This window comes from Alligator mississippiensis, chromosome 7 (genome assembly GCF_030867095.1).
Source record: "Alligator mississippiensis isolate rAllMis1 chromosome 7, rAllMis1, whole genome shotgun sequence".
NCBI lineage: Eukaryota > Metazoa > Chordata > Crocodylia > Alligatoridae > Alligator > Alligator mississippiensis.
The window spans coordinates 1599706-1626485 of record NC_081830.1 but is presented as its reverse complement, the minus strand read 5'-3'; the positions used below and the strand labels follow the sequence as shown (position 1 = coordinate 1626485).

Genomic DNA, 26780 nt, shown 5'->3' with positions numbered 1-26780 from the left:
CATCTTATTCCTAAACTGACTTGGTCTGCTTCGTTTTCCAAGCATCGCTCCCTGCTCCCCATTCACGGTTTAACTCTCTGTCACAGAAACTGAGCTATACTTTGCTCACTCCAATACTGTAGGCATGAGGACAGCTGCAGGGTGCTCTGTCATCACCAGCTCATGGGGTGTCGGTTTGAGCGCTTTGGTAGGAAGCAAGAGATACAGGTTAAGGTTTCCTTTTGGGCAGACGGGGTCCAAAACCTGTCTCCCATTCCTTGGGCAAAACCCCAAACCACAATGGGTGGCATTCAATTCCCATTTGGTTGACTAAGTAGCAGTGTTTTAGTTGCACAAGTGCCATTTTACTGCATGACTTGCTCCATGTTATTCCCAAAACACATCAGGCATTACTAAGGCCTCTTCTTGATGCTGCTTTTGAAGCTGAGACACTGCTCCTTGCATTTACTAGCTATTGGAGAGAACTGGATGAAAGACGGTGTAGACTTTCTGCCCCAATGGGTGCTAGACTCCAGGCTGGAATGGAAGTCCCCTTCCCTTCCAAGCCAGGAGCTATTGCACTGAGCCACACCACCTTAGGCATGCCTTTTTTCTCCTCTCCCCATGTACCTACTTCTTTCTTGGCTGTTCAGGGGGCCAGCTTCAAGAGAAACACCAGGGAATGCTTTGGTTTGGGTAAATCCAATATCTTTTACTAGGCCAACTCAAACAGTTAGAATTGTGTAGCGACAGGCCAAAGTGAAGTATGTTCAAATCTTCTTTGGGCAAGTGCCCTAACTACTCTATTACCAGGGGCTACGCCCCAGGCTCCACTCCTTTTTATCTAACACCTCCTAGTTCTGGTTTTGTGACATTTCTGATCTCAAGCCTTAAATGCAAGGGTCATGTATACGTAGCTGCAAACGGGCTTGGCCAGTTTACGGACTCATTTTACACGCACAGTCTGCACGTGCCCAAACAAGTCCCCTGGGCTTGGAAATAAAATGACTACTTGTGCATAAGTGCCAAAACAGTTTCTTAAATGACCAAAGGGAAACAGGAGGCTGCAGCCTCTCCTCACAAGCCCGTGGACTGAAAGATGGGAGGGCCCTCTTCCTCCATTTTACTCCAGCAGGTACACATACCAGATGCTCCTAATCTGCCACCTGTGCAAATGCAGTCCTAACTTTGTGCAGGTGACAAAAAATGCCAATATGCAGCTATGCAAGCGTGCTTCAGGCACGTGAACATGAACTAGACTCCAACCCAAAGGCACTTACGACCGGGGAGACATCAATGTGGAAGATCCGGGGCACGACATCGGTTGGCTTGTCTTCCAGCGAGCAAAGTTCCTTCAGGAGGAATCCAAAATTGATTTCTGACTCCATCATCCGGATGGTTTTGTGGGTCAGGCCAGTGTTCTCCGGGAGGTCCTTCGCCTTTTTAATGGTGTTTGCCACAAACAAAGATTTTCCTAAAATTGAGAGAGATGGTTGGAAATCAGTTTCTCCTGCTGAAAAGCACTCATAAATCTAGCGAGTCAGTAAGTCCAGAGCTCAGGCCAGCGTGAATCTGCCGTGCTCCCACTGGAGTCAATCAGGCCAGATCCCAAAAGGCACCAGTGTTGCTGCACCCACATAGGCAAACCAAAGATCTGGCCTTTTTCCTTTTATCCGGGAGTCTAAGAAACTTTCCGCACTGAAAAATCTTGCCCTCCCTTCCTAAAATGGGCCGTATTTGCTAGAGTATAGATGGCAGAGCTGCTGCAATACTTTAGCTGTGAGAGGCAAAGATTTTTGCAGATGATGTTTGATGGAGCAACAGTATAGTGGGGAGGCATACAGAGATGTGGGTACCAAATATCTCTGCCTATGTTCCTCTGAACTGTGCAGCTGATCCATTAAAACAAATACTCTGTGCCCGGCCAACAGAAGGGACTTTAATCGTGCTCCATCTCCCAGTTCTAACACAGATAACGGCCAGAAGAAGTCTAGCTCCTAACACAAAGGCAGTCTGCATTCATCAAATGTAGTTTGCATTCAACAGGTATAAGGCAGACTACAGCTCTGCTAAAACCTACCCATGCCGGCTTCCTCTGAAAACACAAACTTCATATTCTGCCGATAGGGCTCTTCAAAGGCCCGAGTGACAGGTGCCATGGGTACCGTCAGATGCGTCCTCAGGTACTGCTGAATGTCTGCTTCTGAGTTACAGGAAAGAGAAACTTTATAGTTGTCAAAGGCTGTGATAATATAAGAATTGTGAGCTTTGGCATCACAGAAGATAAGGAACCGGTAGTCAGGGACACTGGAGGACTGCGCCAAGTGGAAAAACTGGAACTCCAGCTTTTTGGAGACTTTGTAAACCAATTTGTCTGCGCCCAGCAAGCAGTAGATCTTCTTGTGTTTGGAGCCTGGGGAAAGAGCTCTCCTGACAATCAGCTCAACGTCTTCCTCTCGCGTCTCAGACGTACACACCAGGACCTCTTCAGATGTCGGAAGAGGTGCCTTTTCTGTGCATCGGTAGACAGACAGCATGTAGCGCAGCATCTCTTCTTCTTTGCACATAACAAGGCCAGGTCGTCCTGCTTCAAAACCCACCGGCAAATTTCTCTCAATGCAAGAGGCTTCAGCAGTTGCTAAACATTTCAGCATTTCCCCAAAAACATCCAGACTGATGTACCTGTCGGACACCAGGCCAGTGAGCCTGGTGCAATAGGCATCCCAGAGCAGATTGACCTTGTCTTGGATAGATGGCAAGCTCTCGAATGAAACAGCCAATTTATCTTTTGTAAGACTGCTGAAAGCATACTGCTCCGCTTCTGTGCTCCTCTTCTTAAACTTCTTTGACTTCTGCAGAAAATCCTCTCTCTGTTCCTCATATAACTTGCTTAACTCTTCAATCTCTTCCTCATTCTCGCCATGCTCCAAGGCATATTCCATGAGCATCTGTTCAGTAATGGCAACATTTGGGGAGTAACTTTGCAGTCCAGCCTTAACTACCGATTCATCATACCCAGCATCAACAAGACTTTGGATAAGCTGAGGAAATTTAACAGTGTAGCTGAGCCAAGTCACCGATTGTTCATCTTCCCCTGCCATACTGATGGATTCTGATGGCGTTTCAAGTGCTTTGTTTAATGCATCTCTGATATCCTCTACCGTAATGTCGTGCTTGAATACCGAAAGCAAATTAAGAACCTGCAAATCCACTTCGGTTTTATTTGCTGTGGCCAACTTGCTGCATAAGTAGAAGAGCTGACGAGCAGTGAACATGTTGAGATGGTAATAATTGTTCCTTTGAGTCTCCAGGTATTTCTTCCACTCGCCGAGACAACGCTCCATGGCTCTGCATATGCCACTCAACTCTTCCAGGAAAGGCCTGTTGCTCTGAACGAGGACGCCAGATATTCCAAACTCTACATAGATATTTATATTGTGCTTGTGGCCACAGTCAACTTGAGCTTTCCAGTCTATGAAAAGGATGTTGCCAACCTCAAGCAGCTCCAAATACAGCTTTCCAACCATCCTGATTTTTTCCAGGATCTGCCAAATGTCAAAACACATCATGGAAAAACAGAATGGACAAAATAAGGCTTGTCTCTATGAGCATTAGTACAAATATCCCACTTTCTTCTAAGGAACTTTACAGATTAAGAAAAACTGTAGGACCTGAAGAAGTGGAGCAACAGACTGGAACTGAGCAGTGCGGCGTGCAAGACCACGTGCATAAGCCGAGATTCACATGGACTGACGTGCACTTGCCCCCCTGCTCTACCTGGTGCAAGGCAGGACGTTTGTGATGCTCTGGGAATTATTCCTGGTTGCTGTGTGAGAGGGGTGTTTGCAAAATGATTAAGGTTATGTTAGACAAACACCTGTAAGGAATGGCTTAAATAAATAGAGATCATCTGCCCTGAGCAAGGGGGTGGACTAGGTGATCACCTGAAGTGCTTTCCAGACCTACTGCCCTGCGATTCTGTGACTTGGGCAATTCTCAGGGTCAGTACCCCTAAATTTTAGGCAGGTAGACCCCTGAGTAGAGCCCACAACTGATGAGTAAAGTAGCTACAACCCCTATGCTGTGCTTGAGGAATATTATGTGCTGCAGAATAAGGTTGAATGCTCGACTTTCTGATCCTAACACCACTGGGAAATGCTACTGAGAAGGGCATATTTGAAATCTCATCTCTCCCTGGGGATTGGGAACATCTCTCAGCCCTGGAGACAAGTGTATAAATCAAGTCCAGATTCACAGCCCAGAAATCTCTCTTGTAGTTGCATTTTAAAACAGAAAACTAGTGCACTCCCTTCCTTTTAAATATTGTGTGGCTGGTGGGGCCTTTTAATATAATAATCTAGCAGAAAGGGCAATTACCTAAGAGGTGGGATACTTGACTTCATTTCCTTCCTCCACCTGAGTGGGTCCAAAACTACATTGCTCACCCCGTAGAGAGAGCCTTATTCACCAAGCTAGAGCCTGCCCGAGAGACATCCCTCACACCGAAGGAAGTCCACAACTCAGCAAGGCAAACACGGTTCGTTCAGACAGAGACAGAGAAGAAGATACTGATTCTGTACCCTAGTGATTTAGGAAGCCAGGCAGTAAAATGGAGGCCTAGGTTTGACTTCGAAACTGTTTATGCATTTGCCATTAGAAAGTCATTGGATTAAAAAAAGAAGTAGAGAAGAAAAAAAAAAACAATCCTCAGACTAGGTACTAGTACTTAGGCTTCCCTTGCTTGGTGTGACTAATGCCCCCTTGACGTCATAATTATGCCATGACGAATGTGCTAATTGTGGCTTAAATAGAAAATGGGGTGCACAGGTGCACCATAAAATAGAGAACAAGGCATAAAAATGTTCCACATATAATGTGGACCGTTTCTATGGCTTGTTTGTATGGCACCTTACCACTTAATGTGTGGCCAGTGGCTGACAGTCAGCTGATCATTAGCCCAGGCAGAGGCTGGGTGGGAGGAAGCCAAAGGGCCTCCCCCACTGGGGATTTTAAACCTGTATCAGGCAGCCTAAGCTGGGTCACCCAGTGCTGGAAAGCAGAAGCCCACAGCTGACTGTCAGGCAGCTTGGTGCAAGAAGAGACTGGGATTATAATCCCAGGGACAGTACTATTTTACTGTGGCAAAAATTAGTTTGCTGAACTTTAATAGCATTGTACATGCAGCCTGTGATGCTTTACAGCATAGCAAATTAGTAACACACTCTCATCCACCGATGAAATTGTTTTTCTTTGAGAGGGTGCCATGCTGGGGAAATGCAGCTCCCCTCAAAAGGCAGCAAAAAATTAAAGAATGAGAAAAACCACATTTTCCAACAAAGGCAGGGCATCTACACTTACCTCTAAGAACCGTTTCGCCTCCTCTTGCCCCTGTTCAACCTTTGTGGCTATCAGCATGAGCTTGTTCTGCAATTCTGTGAGCTGAGCAAGGCTATACGCCTTCTTGGCTGTAGCGTCTTGCTGGGGAGCACTTTTGGCGTCATCCTCTGGCAGTTCCAGTGAAATACAATCATCAAGAGAAGGCTGGAAAACAGAGAAAAAGAGGATTAAAACGGCCATGCCGTTGTGCAATACAAAACATGACAAAATCCCTTATTCTGCAAGGGGTCTGCTCTTACCAACCTATTCACATTTCCAAGTGTGAGAAAGTAAAAGGAGAAAAAACATATAGACAAGGGGGGCAAGGGGGCAACTTTGACATTGTTTGAGAATCCCAAAATCACTTGAAAAAGAGAAGATCTCATATCTGCTTCCACGCAGCATTTACCTTAAGTTTCTGAGGTGCAGAGATGATAAAAATCCCTTTGCTATTGATGGCTCTAGCTTGAGACAGAGAGGAGCGCTCTACAGACCCATGGCAGTCATGGACCATTTGCAGCCATTCTTTGTTCAGACAGGAAACCCGCTAGAAAAAACAAAATTAGGTTGCTGCTTCAGAAGTAGAAGAAAGTAGCTGACACCTTAAAAGCATTTGCTTGCCCAGACACCCATGAAACCCCAAACACAGCTGTGCTCACTCTCCTCGGAGACATTTGTAGATATATCCTATCAGCCCAATTGATAGAAAGAATGATCCTCCTGCCCCTATTAGAGGTGGGAAGGCTGAGGATCACAAGGACTGTGAAATAGATGGTGGACTCTCCGTCCTTGGAGGCTTTTAAGACCCAGCTAGACAAAGCTTTGGCTGGGATGATGGAGTTGGGGCTGGTCCTGCTTGGAGCAGGGGGCTGGACTAGATGTGACCTCCTAAGGTCTCTTCCAGCCCTCATTTTCTATGAGTCTGTGACTCAAATATCTGTGTACTGGACTGGAAAAGACACGGATGTAATTTTATTTCATCCCCATCCTTCCTGCACATCAGCTTACCTCTCCATTGAAGAACAGCCCAAAACTGCAGTTATAAGTACTAATCGCAAACAAAAAAATTAAACTATAAGCCAACCAGTAAGGACTCAGTGGCCACATCTACACGTGCAGCTTGCTGTGGAGTCGACTAATTAGCTGCGGCATAAAGCATCGCCATCTACACATGCAATGCTATTAGGCCACAGTAAACTAATTCACGCCGCAGTAGGATAGTACTGTTGGGGAGAGTGCTATCTTATACTGGCGTAGTTAACTGTGATTAAACACACACACAGAAGCTGACTGTGGGTGTAAATTGGGCCAAACTCCTGCCTGCTGCCTTCTCACATGGCTCTGCACTTTCAGCGCCCGCTTGCCCCAGCCAGCCCCTCTGCCACCGGATACCACCACCCACAGCTGACGCCCATGACCCCTCTCAGCCTGGGCCGAGTGTCACCTGCTCCATCCCAGCTCAAATTGCTGTTGTCCTGGGTGCACATGTAGATGCTGCACCCAGGAGTAGTTTTCTCCAGACTTTATTGCTTTGAATTCATTGCACGCATAGCTGCACCCAGTTGTATCAATCTAAATGCACTGGCCCTCCCGCCGTTCTTCATATCTGGGAAGGGCAATACACTATTCCAATCTTAGGCTTTGTCTAGCTGAGTCCTAAAAAACTCCAAGGACTTTTACACCAGTATGGGCATTTCTACACTCAGGACTGCATCAACTTAACTATCTGGGTTAAAAACACATCCCTCACAGAAATCACGACCCTAGTACAAACATGGGCCATAGAACAAGACTGGTATTTTAAAAACGGCATCACCAACTTAAGTGCCACTTTCAAAAGACAACTAAGAATTGAGCAGGAGACCTGAGGTGAATAGCTCATATTTCATTTTGCTGGTTTAATGGAAAGTTTGGGTGTTTTTGTTTTCATATTTGGAGCCAACCCAAAATGGATCATCAAGATTAAAAAAAAAAAAAAGCATTTGAGTTTGACCTTTTGTTTAATGTTCATTTTTTTTCAGAAAAAAATTAAATGAAAAATGGAAATACTTGTTTTGTAAACATTTGAGTGAAATATTTTTACTGTTTAAAAATTTCTTTTGGCTGATATGCATTAGTACCAATTCGCAAGTGATTTGGGTTGATCTCAAATAGCATTGTTTTGGTAAAAAATTATGCAGAATTATTCACTCAGCTCTACATAGGATCTTACATTTCATTGACTTTTGAAAGAAACTTGGGAGTCCTAATCCTCTTAGTCATTTATGAAAACTTTACCCGATGCCTTGAAGTCACCTCCTGCAGAATACCACTGACTATCAAGTGGCACAGTATCTAAAATGTTTGCTTGGCAGAGAAAATCATAGCAAAACGTACTAGCTTCTCTGGAAGTACATTATCATCTACTATAGCTTCTTTGATGGGCTGTAAAGCTGCGCAGAAGTCTTCAAAACCTGATGTAGAGTTCAAGTCAAAAATGATGGGCCCAGAGACAGAGATAGCCTTGTGGAAGAACTGCACTTTATCGAAGTCCATGTTATCTTCTCCTGCAGAAATAGATGCCAGGTCCACAAACGTAGGAAGTTCTGTTCTGTCTGAAAGAAAGAAAAATCCGGTTACAGACGTGATAAGCAATCCAGAAATTAAACTATTCTGAGTTAACGTGAACCAAAAAGTTAGACAAAGAGTCTGTTTATAATTGTGACACCTCTCCTAAAAGTGAGAAATCCTTAATGGTTGCACACCCGCATAGATGGGTGTGAAGAGGCTGGCAGCACCTCTGAAGAGGGGAAGTGTGGTCCATGCTGGAGCTTACCTGCAAGCGTGGCGACGATGCTGAGGAGGGAGCTCGCCCCAGAGTTAGGTGAACCTGGATAGGGGTGAAGATGCTATTCCCTGGGAACAGGGTCTGAGACGGAGATGCTCAGTGAGCTTGGAGGAGAGTGCTGTCCATCAAACACAGCAGCGGGGAAGGTTAAAAGGGTTAAAAGGTTGTAGACTGCAAAGGGAAGCCCGAATATACAGGGAACTTTTTGTTTTTAATTTTCCGCTGAGCTTCATTTGCAATGTGGATCTTAAGACTGTGCAGCCCCAGGGGGCATTGACTCGCATTAATTAAGGGAATTAGTGGAGTCTCTGAGACAAGACTAGCCAGTGGCAGAGGGACTGCAGCGTAAAGGGACCACACCAGTGTTGCTGGGTCACTGGCTGCCACTGTGAAAAACCCTGCCTTCATGGCCACAGCCCATTCTCTAGCCACGGGGATGGGGCTCCCACCTGCACTGTGTTGGGGCTGCCTGTACCCTGGCAATGTCAGGGGGTACTGGCTGCCACCACTGGAAGCCCCTCCGGTATAACCAGAGCTCTGGCCACAGTGGTATGGTTTCTGCCAATGGTGCCACTGGGGCTGCCCGTGACCTGACTCTTGAAGGGGGCATTGCCTATCAGCGTGGCCAGAGCCCTGGCAGGACTTCTTCCCCTGGGGATGCCAAGGCTGCCCACATGTAAGCCAGTGTGCAGTCCTCCAGGCCTGTGCAAAGCGGCTAGTATTCACTACAGATTTGGACTCGGCCGATTCAGGGGACAGTGTTTTGATTCAGTGATTCAAATCACTGTCCTGATTCGATTCGGTCGAATCTGATTCAGAGATTCGGCTGCTGTGGGGGTCAGAGGGGCTGGGAGAGCAGGGAAAGGATGGGGGCTGGCAGGGGTCCCCCAAGTCCCCTCCCCGCTCCCCCTCCTTACCAGCTTGGAGTCCAGCTGGAGCTCCCTGCTGCAGCCACCGGGGACTGCCCGAATCATCAAAGCTCTCCGAATCTTTTCCGAAGATTCAGAGAGCTTCGAATCGATTCAGACCTTTTAATTGGTCCCCTGATTCGATTCGGATTCGGAGATTCGGCCACCGAATCAGGCCGAATCTCCTCCGAATCGAATCACCACCCAAAACTTCGCGCAGCCCTACCGCCCAACCTTAGTTTTCTCTAATTCTAAGATCTCACACTTACAAACGAACAAGATCTTCTGCTAGATGCTGTGAGTTTCTCTTTTGTAAACAGCAAATGAGGAGAAAGAGCTGGGTCTATTTGTCATTTGTAGGGTGACTCTGAACCCCCAATTTGACATGGTAGTGAAAAAGGGAAATGCATGCCTTCGGTATAGTAAGCACAGTGTTTCCAGAAGAGGCAGGGCAGCATTGGTGCCACTGTATATAGGACTAGTAAAACCCCATCTGGAAAACTATGTACAATTCTGGTCATCCATGTTCAAGGAAGATTAATGCAACTTAGGAGAGCAGGAAACTTGGCTCTATGCTGCTAGTCCGAAATTCCTACAGTGCTCTGTCTATTGACGCTTCTACGTAGCTCACCTTTTATTATAGCTTTGACCCAAGAGACAAAGGATTTTTTGGAACATTCAAGGAGTTCTTTCAAGAAGTCCAGTACATTTGGTGACAAGTCACTCAAAGTCTTTTTCACCTTCATGACATCATCGGTTATGTAATCAAGTCTTTTGTTCTTGAAGTCTTCTTCATTCTGTTAAAATATGGCAGCAAGAAGTGGGTTTCTCAGCAAATAAATGAGATAAGCAGTTATTTAATAAACATCCAGAGCTAAATCTCCCCTGCCACTCTGGAGGATTTCCAAAGGGGTTGTCAAAAGACAGACCCGTGTTGATTTTACTCTTAAGTCCATCCCTCCTGTTTGTGCCAGGCTGTATGCGGGTTCTTCTTTCAGAATACAAATATATCATTTTTTTTAGCCAAAATCAGTTAAGATTTTAGTCGCATACCCTAAAACAGAGTGGTTAAATTAATAACACCTGTTCTGGGTATGGGCACATGAATGCAGTGTCAAAGTGGAAGCAATTTATCTGACCCCCCAACCTGTCCACAAACAACAATTAGACTATAACAGGCATTGCCCTTCTGAAATGTTCCCCTTCTGTAACAGCTCCAAACTTGCATTGGTCCATACCCTCTTTTTCACTCCTGTTATTTTAATGCACGTTTTGGGCAAACTGGCTCAAAAAGTGAAGTGTTACCAAATAAGCAAGCCAGTACAAAAAATGCCAGCAATTCAGCTGTTGTTTCCTATACGATACTTGGACGGAGCGCTCTTTGGGGCACGGCCAGCTCATTCTTCTGTATTTGTGCAGCCAACCTAGTCTGCGATCCTATCACGCCCGTGCTTCATCGTCATCCTCATCATCTGTATGTTCAACCGCTGAACCGAACAAGGTCAGGGCATGGACACACATAACGCTTAGACTGAAGCAGACAGGCATACAAACCTATCGAACAAGCTGAAAACTTTCTGGAACAGTTCAAAAGCACACCAGGAGAATCGAGTGCTATTTTGAAAAGGGCCGCTGTGAACTGGTTTAGTATTGTGTGTGGACACCAAGCATTGGGGGCCATCCTGAGAAGTGGGAAATGTAGGTGTGGACTCCTCCAGGAAGAAGAGGGTATTGGACCTGTGTCTTTTGCCACCCGCATGAATGTTTGCAAAAGAAAACAAGGGCTCCTGCTTCTTTGAGAGGAAAAGTGCAACAGGGCAAGACCTGCAATCTAGTGCATGCAGCGGCTACAAGAAGGAAGCCTAGAGGCAGCAGGGCTAGGAAGTACCAAACACAGTGGCTACCCTGGGGTGAGCTGCCCAGCAATAAGCCACAAAGGGGCAGTCGGATAAGTTGAGACTGGATCTGCAGAATGGCTGGCTGCAGCAGAGGGGAGCAGGCTTATTAGTGAGCAAAGGAGAAATCCCTGCGCCTGGTGCAGAGAGCCAGAAGTTCAGGTAACCAGAAGGGGAGAAGCTTAGGGGAAGATGCACTTCCTGAGTGGGCAGCCTGACTCCGGCCTCTGCAGGACAGGAGCTCCTGGGAAGCGAGGCCAATTTGGGGGATAGTGTTTAGGACACTTGCCAAAGATGCGAGAGACCCAGGTGGTAGACCCCCTCACGCAACCAGTCACTCCAGCTTTTTAAACTGCTCTAACCATCGGGCAGGGACAATCCAGTGCTCAGAGCATCCTCCAGCACTTCTCTCGAACCTGGCACACCAGGAAACCAGGAGAGAGATATGTGGGGCCAGGAGGCAGAAGGATTATAGCTTAATAAGACAGAGATGGCCCTGGGAGGGAGCTCTGAATTCAAGCTGCTGCTCCTAAGGGTTTTTCTGCCACTTGAACTTAATATTCATTAGATAAAGTAGACAAACACCAGTAGGAACATGTTTGCCCCAGGGAAGACAGGGGCCATATTTCCCAGAAATATGACATTTCTCCTAAGTGGAAATGAAATATGAATTTTCATTGCCACCTACGAGAAGTGTCATCATCCTTGCATTCTCCTATGCCTAAAGAAGCGTGAGTGTGCCCAAAAGCTTGTAAATAAAGACGTTTTTAAAAAAATATATCTAGTTGGTCTAATAAAAGATACCACCTCTGCCATGAGGTCTGAGTCCTTTCCAGGAAAGCATCCACCTCACCAAGCTGCCCTTTTTATCACTCCATCTATCTTCCCCTACTGGGAGCTTCAAGGAAAGGGCTGGAGGATAATGCCTAGCCCACAGCCAAGTATCTACAGCACTTTGATGGGACCCCTTCTGGATAAGGGCTCCTAAAATCTGGCTCTCCCTTTCCCTAGCAAATGCCCTAACCACTTGGCTACAAGGTGGAATGATTTTCCAAATCCTCCCCCTCCTTTTCCTCTGTCAAACACCCACTAGCCATGGGTTTTCTGTGATGTTTTCAGACTTAAATGCCCCACTGATTCTGCCTGGGCACCTATGCAGCCAGGCTGAATATACTGAGAAGAGAAGCACAAGGCAAGGACTCCTATACGGGATTTCTACTGTGCACAGGTGCCAAAACCTGCAGTTACGTTGTCTCCTCGATGCCTCTTAAGCATGTGATGGTAAGGTAAGATTTGCAAGTTGTCCTGCCTTGGGCCTTGATTTCTGTGCTGTCGACCATGAAATATATACAGTGAGACCACATAAATTGAATCAATTCCAGTATCCTACATACGTATCTGGTCAGGTCATCAAGGATCTGGAAATCTCCATCCAGGCCCAGTTCTCTTCGCAGTTCATTGATCATCTGGGCTGTCTGCACCACTGTGGACAATGTCTCGTAGTTGTGAATCTTATCCATTGCAGTCTCCACCCAACTGCGCTTGCTACCTGCTTCTCCCATACTGTTCTCCATGATTTCAAACTCCTTCTTGAGCAGGACTTTTTCTTTTATCACCGTCTTAAATTGCCTTTTAATGCTGCCAAAATTGATGGAGCAGTCTTTAAGGGACCTATAGGTTTTTTCAAAATCCTCCATGGCTGGGTTATAAATGTTTTCCTGAGCCTCATCCAGGGACAGAATTGCTTCCCCTGGGAATTTGCCTTTGGCTTGTTCTGCTTTCAGCTTCCACAGTTTTGGAAAGCACTGGCTTTCCTTTAGCGTATAGACTTTTCTAACCATACCATCATATTTAGCAAGTGCGGGTGGTTCTGTGTCTGCACGTTTTATCTCTTCCTCGATAGAGAATGTCTTCACCGACATCTGATTTCTGATGCTTTGCTTTTCATCAGTGCTTTGTGTCATGCCATCCAGATCAACTAAACAGGGGGGGAATTATAGATTTAGTAACAACTAGACTTGCATCTGAAAGTGAACTTTCAATCAGATGAAAAATAAAATTCTCAACCTAGTCTTAAATGGGAGGAAGCAGCATCTGACTATCCCCATAGGGTCTCCTTTTTAACTCATGCCTGAGAATTTGCCAGAGATCCCTGGATCTATCTATCCAACAGCTGCTGGCTGGACTGGAGCAAGGCTTTTAGAGACAGCTTTCCCATCTACAAATCTAGGGAGCTGTCACTTTTCAAGCTGTTTAACTGCTTCTTTTCTACTCTCTTCTTTGAATCGCTTAGAAAAGCCTTGCCATCCCTATGGGACTTGTGCCAATGGGTAATTCCAGTCCTTAAACACTGGCTCCCTATTTACCTTCTGGACCTGTCTCTATTCAGCTTCCACTTTCTAGATCTCATCTTGCCTGCTAGGATAAAATGCACTCCTCTCTGAGAAATACCTTTCCAAACACTCACGTATAGATCATGATCACATAATCTCTTAGCTTTCTCTTAAACAAACCACAGAGACTGAGCACCTTTAGTCTCTTCCTGTGACAGACTAAGTTAGTCCAGCGGTTCTTTTCTGAACTCCTTTCTAATTTCTGAAGATCTGTTTTGAAGCATGGGTGCTGAGCCAGGACAGACTATCCGGTAATAGTCTCACTACTGTTTTATACAGAGGTGAGGCTAACTCTTCTCTTCTTCGGGATTCCCCTATTGATACTTCCTAGGATCATCTTCACACTGTCAGCCACACTGGAAAATCATATCCAGCTTGCTTTCAACAGGATCCTCTACCTCTTCCTAGTGTTGCCGTCTGCTAGGGCACAGAGCCTCGCCCATTAATAACCAATAACTTGATTATGATGAACAGCAGAAGAACAGGACTGGACAATACCTTTTATGACCGCCGAGATGGAGTTGCACATTTTTATAAATGCACACTTTTGTTTTTTCTGCTCTTCCAGTTGCTTGAGCTCTTGTTCTCTGATATCAAGCACGTGAGTTATATTCTGATGAGTAAAACATTCTGACTTTTTAGGTGATTTATCTGAAAGGGAGGAAGTGCCAGAGAGTAACCAAGGCAGTGCTGTCTCCTTATTCCTGCAGACAGCTTGGGGCAATTGGTCTGTGACGGGTGGGCAGAGCTTCTTCTACAGACTGAGCTTGGCAAAGTGCCTTGTCCCCCTAGCACTTTTTTTTTTTTTTTAAATAAAACATAGAAAAGATATTGCAAATGGCACCTAGCAATAAAGCTCTTATATTCAGAGGGGTTTTTATATAATGTGAAATGAACTTGCCACGGGAGATTGTGGAGGCACGTAGCACACCCACGTGCAAAAAGAGACCGGATAAATTTACAGATGACAAACGTATTAATGGCTACTGTACAGAATGGTGAAAAACATTTCCTCTGGCATCTCTAAGGGCACTTACACACATGCCGGATGTCTGCTCTGATGCGCGCTAATTAGCACACACGAGCAGACTCAATTAATCGAGTCTGCTGGAGCGTGCTAATCCACATGCTCCAGCAGCCTCCGTGGCACGTGTATTCACCATCCCCGTGCTTCAAAATAGTGGCAGGGGTGTTTTAACTAAAGCTTTAATAAGCATTTATTAAGCTTTAATAAATGTAATAAGCTTTAATTAATTTAATAAGCTTTAATTAAACTTTCATCGTTCCTTTCATCTTCTGACATTAGGCTAGGTCTAGGTGATAGTTTTATTTCATTTCATTTTACCTTGTGGAAAGGATAAAATTATCACCACCATTTTGAAGTGCAGAACACCGAATACACATGAATTGGAGCAGCTCTGAAAGCACGTGTAAAAAAGCCCTAAACCAATAACTGGTGGATGCCAGGGAAATACTGCATAAATCACTTTAGAGATTACCTTGTTTCATGCTCTCCCTCGGTAGCATCCATCCCTACCGTTGTCAGAGAAAGCATACTGGGCTATGAGGACCCTTCCTTTAATCTGACCCATTATGGCACTGCTTAAATTCTTACGGAGAGCATAAATTGTCAAAGATGAATATTACAAATGCTTATAAAACTGACAATGTAATTCAAATAGATGCTCAGTAGGAAGGGTGTATTTCACTATTGTAATTCAGTTCTCCACGTTTAATATAACTGTTTGCAATTTCTACAACACATCTTTTAAGACACCTTCTTCATGTATTACATTTATTCTTAGTCAATGGGTTTATGCTCCATGAAAGCTGAGATGACACTTTGTAGGCACTTTTTTTCCTTTTCCCTCTTGCCTATGCTAAAAAAAAGATCAAATTTACTTGATGTCACTCCTGGAGAAAAGTACATAACTTACCAATGGTGCACAGCATTGTTATAAATCCCTGCTTGTGCTTTAGAAGGCCCCGCAGCACACTGCAGGGGATGTCTCCCAAAAATAAACTGTCACCCACAAAGGAGAGCAGCTTCAACACTTTAGAAAGCAATTCTTGTGCTTTTTCATTGATACAAATTGGACGCTTTGGTTGGTCTGTAAAAAAAGACATAAAACACAGTAAGGGACACCCACCGGTAGCATTTCTGGAACAAACTGCTCTGGAGTAAACCCACCCTGGGCAGGCATCTACACGTGCGTGCATTTGGGAGGAGATTTTCTCCCACCCGGTGGATCAGGGCAGAGAGCTGGGAACTACCCCTGCCCCACAGATCTTTCCAAGCCACATGCTTTGATTGCCCCACTGGGGCCACGGGGCTGGGAAAAATCTGCGGGGCTGGGACTGCCCGTGACTGGGACAATTCCCAGGCAGCCCCAGGCTGCACGGGGAAGTCTATATGCGCACCCTGGCTCTGGCTGGGCACTGTCTGAAATGGATGCACACGCAGACTTCCCCATGGCCTGGGGCTGGCTGGGAACAGTCCTGGTCTGAAGCAGGTCCAGCCAGCTCCAGGCTGGGCAGGGAACTCTCTCCATGCAGGTTGCTCCCAAGCCCCTCTCTGCAATCACTCCTTACTGCTAGGGCAGGGGGGCATTGTCCCTGCCTGGTTTCCAGGGGCAGAGCCCACCCCAGCAGCAGACAGCTCCCCAGGGCAGGGAGCAATTTCCTACCCCCTGCTGCCCAGGAGAAAATTTGCTCCCAGTCGGCTGTCTATATATGCTGTACTGTGCAGCAATTACTTGGCAGTTCATTTGCTACTTGCATGTGCAAGTACCAAATTAATTGCTGAGTAGAGGAAGTTACTGCACAGTAAGAGTCAGCAGACAGTAATGCTTGCTACACAGCAGTTAGCTCTACTGTGCAGTAAAGCATCTCATGTAGACACACCCATTGATACGAGGAGCTAATTTACCATAAACTCAAAAACAAAGCCAAAAAAAAAAATAGCCAGATTTTATCACCATTTGTCAGCAAAGAAAACATTTAACTGAAGAAAAAAAAAAGGTACTGAACGTCACTCATAAGTCACTTGTTGGGATCATTTAGCGAAAGGAGGTGGAAGGGAGAAAGCCATCTACATCTTTGTCCACTTCAATATCTTGGCGAATAGGATGGTCTCACAAACACATTTTCATAGGTATTTATATTAGGGCTGTGCGAAGCTTCGGTCCCTGATTCTATTTGGCAGAGATTCAGCCTGATTCAGTGGCCGAATCTCCAAATCTGAATCGAATCAGAGGACCCTTTAATCTCTCTGATTCGATTCAGACAGATTCGGAGATTTGGATGTAGACACAGCTTTAAATGCTCTTTCTACATACCTCTAGGTAGCAGGCAGCGGTGAATGTTGAGCTGCAGCAACGCGGGTGGTCTCCCCAGTGCGCTTGGCAGCAGACCCAGAAGTGGACCAGAAACACTTATGGTCCACTGGGGAGCACGCAGGAGGGGCCTCTCTGCGCCCCCCTGGCTCGGCAACTGGTGCCTTCTGGGTCTGGGGGGCAGCCGGGGTCTCCCCGTGGCCAATCGCTGAGCCAGGGGGTGCAGGGGGCCCAGTGTGCTCCCTGGCAGACCCAGAAATAGAGTCATCCGACTCCCCGAATCATTGTCCCCGAGTTGGGCCAAATCCAAATCTGAATCGAATAGGGCCCGTTTCGCACAGCCCTAATTTATATGTGTAAAAATGCAATTGGGTTTCTGGTGGGACTTCACTTTCTCCCCACAACTTGGATTAAATTATGTTGCCAACAAATTTAGCTGGTTTGGATGTCACCGGCACAAAACGTCCATCTGGAAACTTACGGATAGTTGAAATAATATCCTGGCCCAAAGAGGACTCAAGTAGCCATACAATAACATTCCCCGTCTCCTCTTCAAAACGTGTAGGCTCCGTTATCAATCTCAGGTCTTCTGTCCACATGCTTTCAATGACAGCAGATAGTATTTTTTCAACAACTGATGTCTTCATTCTTGAGAAATTGCGAATGATGTGTTGCAGACCCGTTACCTACAAAAAGTATTTTGTCCATGCACAGGTAGAGAGACTTTATATGCACCACTTTACAATATCCATACATCACTTATTACTCGAGCCATCTATATAATATGAACAATATTGCCAACAAAAGCCTAAATCAATGCAAAGCTTGAATAAATATAGTGAATGAATCCATACAGCATTGCAAAGTAACGAGCAGTTCAGGAATTGCTGGTGTCCAGCCCTTCTGCCCAGTGAGGGTCACACAGATGCTATACAGAATCAACGTACCTTGGTTTTTGGCATCTTTTCGATATTTTGAAGGATATGCTCCAAAAGGGAAGATGCCAGATCTCTATCTTGATACTTTTCAGTGTCAAGGAAAGCCTTGTAATAGCTAAACAGGTCTTCATGCTCTATCTAAAAGAAGAAGATACTTGCTTTTTTAACTGCTCTTTTGCTTTCAGGAAAACATTTCTTAAAGCTCTCAAAAGTCAATTTGCCCAGCTGTATAAATCTGAGCTGTGGTGTTGGAGCTACACCAGCTTACACCAATGGTGCACCTGACCTGCCTTTATTTCCACGTCTGAGGCTAAAGACAGGGTGGCAGATCAGATCTATAATTTCCATGGACCTTATTCTTTCCCGCCTGGTAATACCCATTGCCATTCACTCCTATTTGCCAAGAGGGTGCAAATGGTTCCAGGCCCCTGGGCATGTCTACATGTGCATTAATGAGCTTTTCCTAACATGCATTAAATTTAGTACCTCCAGGTTCTTATACACATGCAGGGAGCCCACTACAATGCACCAGTGCATCAGAGCAGACACGATTAATTGAGTCCGCTGGAGCAAGGAAATTACCGCGCTCGAGACGCAAGCATCCCATGTATCAGTGTCCCCATGCTGAAAAATGGTGATGTGGTGCTTTAAACTAAAGGTCATTCAATGAGCTGTAGTTCAAACCATCCCACTGCCATTTTTCAGCACAGGGATTCTGATACACATGATGCTTGGGTGCTTTTAATTAGTGTGGCTCACTAATTAAAGCACACCCCCATGCCTCCTAGAGCACATGTAAAAATGCCCTCCAGTATGAGGTACTATATAAATGTGCATTAGGCTACGCTAATGTGCGGCAGCGCAAGTGTGCTTTTTTTAGCTGACGCTTAATGCGCACTAGCCTATTTTACTGTGCATTAGTGGATTAGCGTGATTTTTTACGTGCCGCTTTAATGCGTGGTACAATAGGCTACTAAGCATTAAAGCACTTGTGTCCATGTGTCCACTGACAATGACAATAACAACTTAACCTCGCTTTGTCTAGGCATAAATGACGGCATATGGGGTAGTGGACGTAAATAAAAATGCAGGACAGGGAGGAGTTGCCCAGTCAAATAAGCCGCAGATGAGGCCCATACTGCCATGGTGGAGGCAGGACAACCACCGACACTTGACTGTGACATGCATGTGTAACAATGCCCTGTCGCAGGACACTAAGAGGTGTCTGCTCCTTGCAGAGCAGAAAAGAGCCTAGCTAGAAAGCTATGAGACTGTTTATAACCATCTCACCGTCACCTTGTGCATGCTCACCTGTCCACGACCGGGACATCTTTGTGCTACCACCACCAAAAAGAAGAAGCTCAGAGGAAAACTCAGCGCTCATGAAAACAGCTGGGATCCTACTGCAGAAGGTAAAAAGGGCAGGGGAGCGGGAAGCATTCCAGGTAATAAACTCACCTTTTTTATCCACTCGCTATAAGAAAGGTGAATAAGTTCTTGCCACTGTGTTGTCCATTCGTCACAAAACAGTCTCACTGAAAAAAGCTGTTGCCATTTCTAGGAGCAGAACAAACTCATGAGTTGACTGTCTCTTAATTAGACTAGAAACTAGAATTACTTGCAGCATACCTGCTTTTTATACTCACATCAATGCCTTTTAGAAAGTGGCTTTTCTTTTGTGGCTTGGGGAATGCCTTTTCGACCCACTCTTTTGCACATTTCTCAAAGTTCTTGCATCTATCAGTTCCTCTTAAGTTTTTAAATGCCTTGAAAATACAACAGAGTGAATCATAAGAAAGGAGCAGTGGGGTTTCTTCGCTTGTCTAGGTGCAAATTCAAACCAGGAAAAGAATCTCGCCACAGTCAAGACTGCATCCCAACACTGGCTAGGACTCAGTAGCTTAAACAGCGCTGTAAAACACTGAAAAGTATGTTGCTGGAGAAATGAAGTTGAGCCAAATTGCCACTAATTGGCCAACAGGATTCTTTTCTTTTTTTTTTTCTTATGGCTGCCGTATTGTGCTTTAGAAACTAAAGTTTCTCCAAACCATGGGGGAAAAGGCCCCCAAAACCAATCTCTTTTCGAGACGCCTTGAAAAACAGCTTTTAAAAATGGTTACCAGTCCAAATGACGAATGCATCATCTGTGCATCAGAGCTGTAATGAGGATTTGGAGGCAGTTTTCACATTCACACCATTGCTCCTGGTTCTGTCACCTGCCACCTCTGAGAATTGCCCAGATCCATCCTCTTTGGAACCACCCTTCATTATTAATATTCATATCATTATCAATATTCAATCCCCCTCAGGCTTCACTTCTGCAGATAAATAAGCCCAGTTCCCTCACCCTCTCCTCAGAAGTCATTTGCCCGCCACTGAACTCTCTACAATTTGTTTCCATCCTTTCTGTAGTGGGGGGGCCCAAAACTGGATGTGGCATCTAGATGTGGCCTCATCAGTGCCAAATAATGGGGCATATTCACTTCTCTCTCTGTCATACAGCCACACATCATAGAAACAAAGGGCTGGAAGGGACCTTGAAAGATCAAGTCCAACCCCCCTGCTCTGGGCAGGAATACTGCTGAGATCAAATGATCCCAGTAAAGTGTCTGCCCAATTTCCTTCTGAAGACTTCCCAGGCTGGGGACTGCACCGCCTCCTTGGGAAGGTTAGTCCAGATTCTGGTCACCCTTACCGTAAAAAAAACCCTCAAAAAAACCCCCAAACCCCCCCAAAACATTCTTCCTTGCATCCAACCAGAAACCATCCTCTAACAGTTTACGGCCATTGCTCTTTGTCCTCCCCTGGGGGCGCATGACCCCCAGACCTGGGTAGCCATGACTCGGTGTGACATGTTTTATGTCTGTTTACAGCCAGGATTAAGCTATGCTCATTTTTATGTATTTTTCATGTTTGCATGGGGGCGGGCGGGGGGTTAGGGTGTTTTTGTTAATCTGCAAACATTTCTAATACTGATCTGGGTTCAGATTCTGTGTTTGGATATTGCTGTTTCACCATTTAAAGAAAAAGACTTTAAATTCCCTTTCACCTGATTTCTTTAACCTAGTTATGAAGACTTAAGGGAACTGTATAAAGGATGTCAAAATAAAGCCCATTTTGCAGATGGATAAATCGAGGCCACAGGGCAGCAATGTGACTTGCTCAAAGGGCAAGGACAGCGCTGGGGATTTCTGGTTGTCTGACCTTTATAGCAGCCCACGTGGCGGGGACATAGGGAGTTCCTTCAGTGCCTGGGGGGTGGCAGGAGGGGGCAATAATGCAGACCACTGACAAGCACCGGGTGGGAATGGGGATGGGATTTTACCTGTACCAACTCTCCTCACGCAAGCAGCAGCTGTTAGTGCTGTAGCGGTGCCGGAGTCAGCTGCTGCCAAAGGGGAGGGGGTTTGCTGCATACCAGCTGCAACAGCCCTGGATGCAGGCTCCCGAGGAGCCACCCCCGGTGCCCTGTTTACTCCTCCTCCCTGCCAAGACATCCTGCATGGCACAGGGATGACCATGCCTGCTGCAGCAAAAAACCAACAAACTTTGGAGACAGGGGGAGGCACCACACCTGCCACAGGTAAAGCAGGTGTCCCATTGCTGTGAGAATTGGTAAAATGTGTTCAAAAGATCCAAGGAAGGAGATCCATCCATGGAGCTGACAAACGTAGGAGCAGAAAGTGGGAATTTGAGCAGAGGCCGGGCTACAGTGTATTTTTGTGGAGCCTGTAAACCCTGGCATGATGTCACACTGCACGAAAAGACAGATAAAATGTGTGGATACCAACAAGGACAAATGTTTTCTGAATGTAACGTTGGGGTTAGAGAAATTCCATCGGAAGGACTTCCATAAGGTTCGTTTTACCTTTTCGTTTTTCAATAGGTCCTCTGTTGAAGAGAACACATTTAAAATTTGTAGTGCTGGTATCACTTCATTAGACCATGAGTTCTGAAAGCAATTTTTAACCAACGAGAATACTAATTCCACACCCCGCAGAATATCTTCCAACTCCTTCGCCTCCAGGACAGACTTCTCCTTCTGTAATAGAAATCTGAGGACAAAACAAACAGCGCTAAATGCTCGCCTTGCTTAACTTACATATCATTAAAAAACTAGCAGAAATATAGGACTACAAGCCTATACCTATCTATGGTTAAAACATTCTCCTGAGATTTGGAAAATGTGGGTTTAAACTCCTTCTTAACAATTAAGGAAATAAGCCTGGGTCTCTCACTCCCTGCGAGGGTTTTCAAACCACCATACTACCATATAGAAAGTGAAGACCTCTACTATATCATCTAAAAGGAAGTAATCACTACTGAAATTCATGGGGGATCCAGTCCTGTCCGTGTATGTAAAGCACGCCTAGCGGAATGCCTAACCTCCGAGGACTCAGGCAAATGCACATCTTGTTCCAAATCCTAGTGTGCTTCTAAGGGTACTTAAGTGCCTTTTAATAGGCACCCGAGTCACTGAACATGATCCTACCTGAGCCTTGCTGAAAAAAAATAATGCTGACTTGTGTTTGGTTGCCTAAATTCATAATGTCATCTTTGGGCACCTGCATCTGATCCTAAAAAGTTCCCTATAGTGTCCCATGCCCCTATACATGTGCAGAAGCAATACACAGCATCCATCTAGATTGCTAAGTCTACCTATACTGTCTTCTGATCCTATTGTGCCCAGGAAAGCACACACGTTTCCAAAAATGTAAACTGGAAACTAGACATCCACTGTTCTTACAGTGAAATGAATGCTGGGGTGGGGGTAAAACAACTAGCTTTAAGAATAGGAGACTCAACAAAGAACAAGGCCCTGTTTCCACTGCTAGATATCAGTTCTACAATGGTCCAAGCCAGGGGTAGGCAACGTTTTTTGGCCGGAGTGCTGAAAAAACCACAATGTTTTGGAAGGTGCCGGTGTGCCGATGTGCCAGAGCCCAGAGCAGCTGTTTGCAGCCTCCCAGCCGCCTGCTGGGAGCAGCCTGGGCTCCGTGGCTGGCAGCAGCTGCTCAGAGCCCGGGCTGGCAGTGGTGTGCCAAGCAAAATAGCCTTGCATGCCATGCTGGGCACGCGTGCTGGGGGTTGCCGACCCCTTGTCTATGCAGAGCAAAAAGCATAAGCAGTTCTAGCAGCAGAGGCTGCTCCTATATATAAGCAAATGACAAACTGGCCCTGCTTCACATTCATGGGAAGATAAGATATTAATGATTGTAGAGTACCCCCATATTATACCAACGGGGTCAGACAAGTGTTGGAGATGGACAATGCTTGGTAGGTGTCAGAAGTAAATTTTAGTAAGCCAGCTTCTCAAGACCCAAAGTAAGAGCTTAGTTTGAAGGACCACCAAGTGACCACACCGCCTGTTGCCCCTGGGTTTGTACACTGCTCTCACCAGAGGCAGGGCTTGGGTGGGGAGAACTTTGCTGACTTCTGGAGAACAGCAGTGGGGGACACATGGACTCAGGTATCCACAGTTTGCTGGTGGCTATTACTGCTGTGGCTGCTGCATAGGCTCAGGCTACTGTGGCTTGTGGACAGATTCACCACGCACCAGCTGCAGCAGACACACAGACTCCTAGTCCTGCCTGCAAGCCTACTTCCTGGTCCCATTTTTACCCAACACCGGACCCTTGCAGCATGGATCTGGGGAGTGAAGTGGGAAGTGTCAACTGCTTACTTGTCTCTGAGCCAGGACTCTGTCCTTCCAACCAGCTCTGTCAGAACAGAACGAGAAATATTTTCCTGAAATGAAAGAAAGGGCATATATTAAAAGCCTTTGTGAAAAGAGGTGAACAACATGTAGCCCAGTGATTCTCCATTAGGATGCTACAGCACCCAGGGTGGGTATGAGGTCCTTTTTAGGGGGTGTTGGGCAATATAAGCATTCTTAGGTGTGCAAATGCCTACCACGATTCATTAGGTAAACCTACAGACTTTGAATAGGAATACATTGCATCAAAAGCATTGACCTGTTGTGGTCTTTCTGAGTTCTTTGTAACATAATAATTGCTCTATTATTTTTCTGTAGTCAAAATTGAGTGAAAGGTAAGAGCTGTCATTTTCTAAGAGGTACCTTGATTTTTTTTTTTTAAAAAGGTTGTCTTAAGTCTGAGGTTGAGAACCACTGGCATAGCGTTTTTTGGGCAGGTTTGAAAGGATTAATTAGGAAAGCCCCCTGAAAACATGATATTCATAGAGAGCGGGCTGTATCTGCACAGCAGGGTAAACTGCTACACCTAAACAGAGCCATGAAATGCAGCTGAGAAGAATTAGGAGAGGCTGGGAGTAGTGATAAGCAGCTGCCTAGTCTCTCAGTTCCAGACAAGACATGAGAATTATAACCAAAAAGTTAAAATTACTAAATGCTAAATTTATCTTTATTCAGTAAATCTATGTGCCAGATAGCTCCAGATTGTAAGAACAGACTTGTTATAAGTGTTCAAATTAGTTCACAAACACATGCTCAACATATGCCTTTATGCAATTAAAAGTGTTGGGGCTAGGGTGGTGCAGGCATCGGTGCTAAGGTACACGGTTGACAGGTCGCAAGTTCGAGGCCACCACAGAACAGCTCGTGGTCAGAGTCCAATGAAGTCTGTGACTTCTGCTAAATACCTTGTCACAAGGTTATGAAAAAAGAAAGGACTAAGAGTGTGTTTTAGCTAATGACTGGATTAATGGTGTATTGATGTATATCAAAGGGATGCATCACTGGGGAAGACTTTGGTTCTGCGTGCCTCTGCACTTGTCTCCTCTGTCAGCCTTCACGATCGCAAAGCCGGCAGCGAATAAAGCTTATGTGGTTATACTCGGTGTCTACCTCCTCAGAAGTCGCAGACCAAAAGAGCATTACATTTGTCACACAATCAGCCCATTAGAAGTGCTCTACAGCCATGCCCTAACAGAGCAGCATGGCTGCAGAGAGCTCCAATCACTCGACAAATTAAGAGATATTATATGAAGACTCGAATGAAGGCAGTCCAAAGTGGAATGCCTTCATTAAGTCGTGTCTGCTCCTGCAGCTGGGCGGCTGCAGCCCAGCCTGCCCCCAGTGCCGTCTCAAGATGGGATGGGGAGAGAAGGGAGGGGAGGGACCTCAAGCTGGTGTTGGCCCAGACTGTGCTGGAGTGGGGCTGAGCCAGGGGGCTCCAATCCACCTGCCCCCACTCCAGCGCAGGCTGAGCAAACACCAGTCTGAACTTCCTCCCTTCCCTTCTCTCCTTTCCCATCCTGAGACAGAACCAGAGCTGGGAGAGGAGGGGAAGAGCCTACAGGCACACACTCTCTCTTGATGAATCAGCTCCAAACTGGAGCTTGATCCCCCACCCTCCTCCTCAACCAACAGCTAATGTTTGCTGGGTCGGGAGGAGCGGTCTAACTCATGGCGCTTTCTGTGAAGCACCATGAGTTAGACCAGGGAACTGCACTTCTGTCTGCACCCAAACTGTTGCGGTAGGAGTTGACAGCAACACCACAAAGTAGTTTAGCTTTTGGCATTCAAACAAAAAATGCATTACCGTTCATGGAAAATTTCAGTTCTGCCTGAAACCAAAGGCCTTTTTTTCAGATGAAAACAAAACGTTTTTGCATTGTGCACATGTGTTTCTCCTATGAAACATCCTTTTGTTTACACAGAAGAAAAGTTTTACACTTTGCAAAACAAAGCAAAAGTCAAAACCTCTGCAAACCTTTTTTCTTATTAAATTCATTTACTGGTAAATCTGCAACATGGCCTGGCCACCTTCAGCACGTAGCATTTTGCACTACTGCAGCGATCATGCAATTGTGAGACCGAGTCCATAATATCCAAAAGTTTAACAATAGGCCAGTTCCAAAATCCCGCTAAAGCCAATAGCAAAACCTTCAGTATAACCACTAGACCCTAGGCTGACTGAGTTCAGTGCCGGAAAACACAGCAGCTGCATTTAGACAATGGAAAATGTAGTGAAGGACACTGGATAAAGAAACAAGTAATAAAATTCAAGCAAAGCACCTCTTTAAAGACTTACAGAAAGTTACTAGGTCTACTCAAAATTTTTCAATCTTTTTTTCAAAGAAAATGTGGATTTTTGATTAAACAACACTATTTACAGAAAGCCTCTGCTTTCTTAAATAATCTCCATTTCTTGTAAACCCCTCCCTCCCCCCCCAAAAAACAACAACCAGGTCCTCTAAATGGATGTGATAGGGGTCATTTTTCCAACTTTCAGATGTTTGGGGATGAAAATATTTGGATTCTGGTGAATGAAAAGTTAGGGGGAAAAAAATCAGGTTTTTAATTTTTTTGACCAAAATATTTTAAGCAAAACTATAATTTTCCAACCAGGCCTAGACTTTGAGTTCAAAGATCTAGGTTCTTTTAATTTTTTTCTCCCTCTGCTTAACCTTCTTATGACAATTTCCAGGTTCAGCTCCTGTGTGCCTACAATGCTGTCTCCATAAATTTAAAGCGTTCCTTGTTTTGGTTTTGCTGAAATTTTCTACAGGATCCAATAACTTTTTTGGGGTCGGAGGTAGAAAATTCAGCCCTAAGAATTAAAGGTTTGTGGGAAGCTGACCCAGAAAGGCACTTGGCTGGCAGCCTTACCTTGATTTTGCCTTCAGTGAAGTCCTGCGAGCAAACCCTCTCCAAGAGAGGCAGAAGCGGTAAGCGAATTGGAAGAGTAAGCACCTCGGCAAGGCTGTTCAGGGTGAGCATCTCGATGATTTGCTTTGCCAGAGGAGCACATTTCTCAATGAAGGTCTGATGAGCCTTGATCATTTTAATAACTTTCCTGTGAAAACAGATGATCTATACTTTAGCAGATGTCTACCAATCTTTTGGGTGTTCTCCTATTTACATTTGGGTGTGCCTTATACATTCAATTCTTTATCAGATAGACTTAATGGACAGAACGGGAAGGAACATGCTGGAGGAATACGGTATACTGAAAGAAGTTAAGTTAAAAGCATATACAAATGAGACAAGGTTCCTTGGGTGAATTTGATATCTTTTATTAGACCAACCCAAATGGTTGGAGAATACAAATGAGAGGATTTGATCATACAGTTCACTAGGAGAGGAATGAAAAATTTTTGAAAAAATTATCTACCCTCAATCCACAACCAGGGATTTATACAGCA

The 26780-nt window shown here is 45.3% G+C and overlaps 1 protein-coding gene across 1 annotated transcript in view; it reads right to left on the bottom strand.

The window, feature by feature from the left end:
• LOC102576298 (E3 ubiquitin-protein ligase rnf213-alpha-like) overlaps positions 1 to 26780 on the bottom strand; it is a 114096-nt gene that overhangs the window by 71439 nt on the left and 15877 nt on the right. The window contains exons 10-25 of the mRNA XM_059731390.1: positions 26245 to 26431; positions 23335 to 23399; positions 21520 to 21706; positions 19298 to 19417; positions 19110 to 19208; positions 17661 to 17789; positions 17195 to 17399; positions 15316 to 15489; positions 13877 to 14029; positions 12380 to 12963; positions 9722 to 9887; positions 7732 to 7949; positions 5765 to 5902; positions 5338 to 5520; positions 2060 to 3524; positions 1260 to 1453 (exon numbers count right to left, since the gene is read on the bottom strand). Coding sequence (XP_059587373.1) covers positions 1260 to 1453; positions 2060 to 3524; positions 5338 to 5520; positions 5765 to 5902; positions 7732 to 7949; positions 9722 to 9887; positions 12380 to 12963; positions 13877 to 14029; positions 15316 to 15489; positions 17195 to 17399; positions 17661 to 17789; positions 19110 to 19208; positions 19298 to 19417; positions 21520 to 21706; positions 23335 to 23399; positions 26245 to 26431 — 4267 coding nt within the window. The remainder of the gene's footprint in view (positions 1 to 1259; positions 1454 to 2059; positions 3525 to 5337; positions 5521 to 5764; positions 5903 to 7731; positions 7950 to 9721; positions 9888 to 12379; positions 12964 to 13876; positions 14030 to 15315; positions 15490 to 17194; positions 17400 to 17660; positions 17790 to 19109; positions 19209 to 19297; positions 19418 to 21519; positions 21707 to 23334; positions 23400 to 26244; positions 26432 to 26780) is intronic.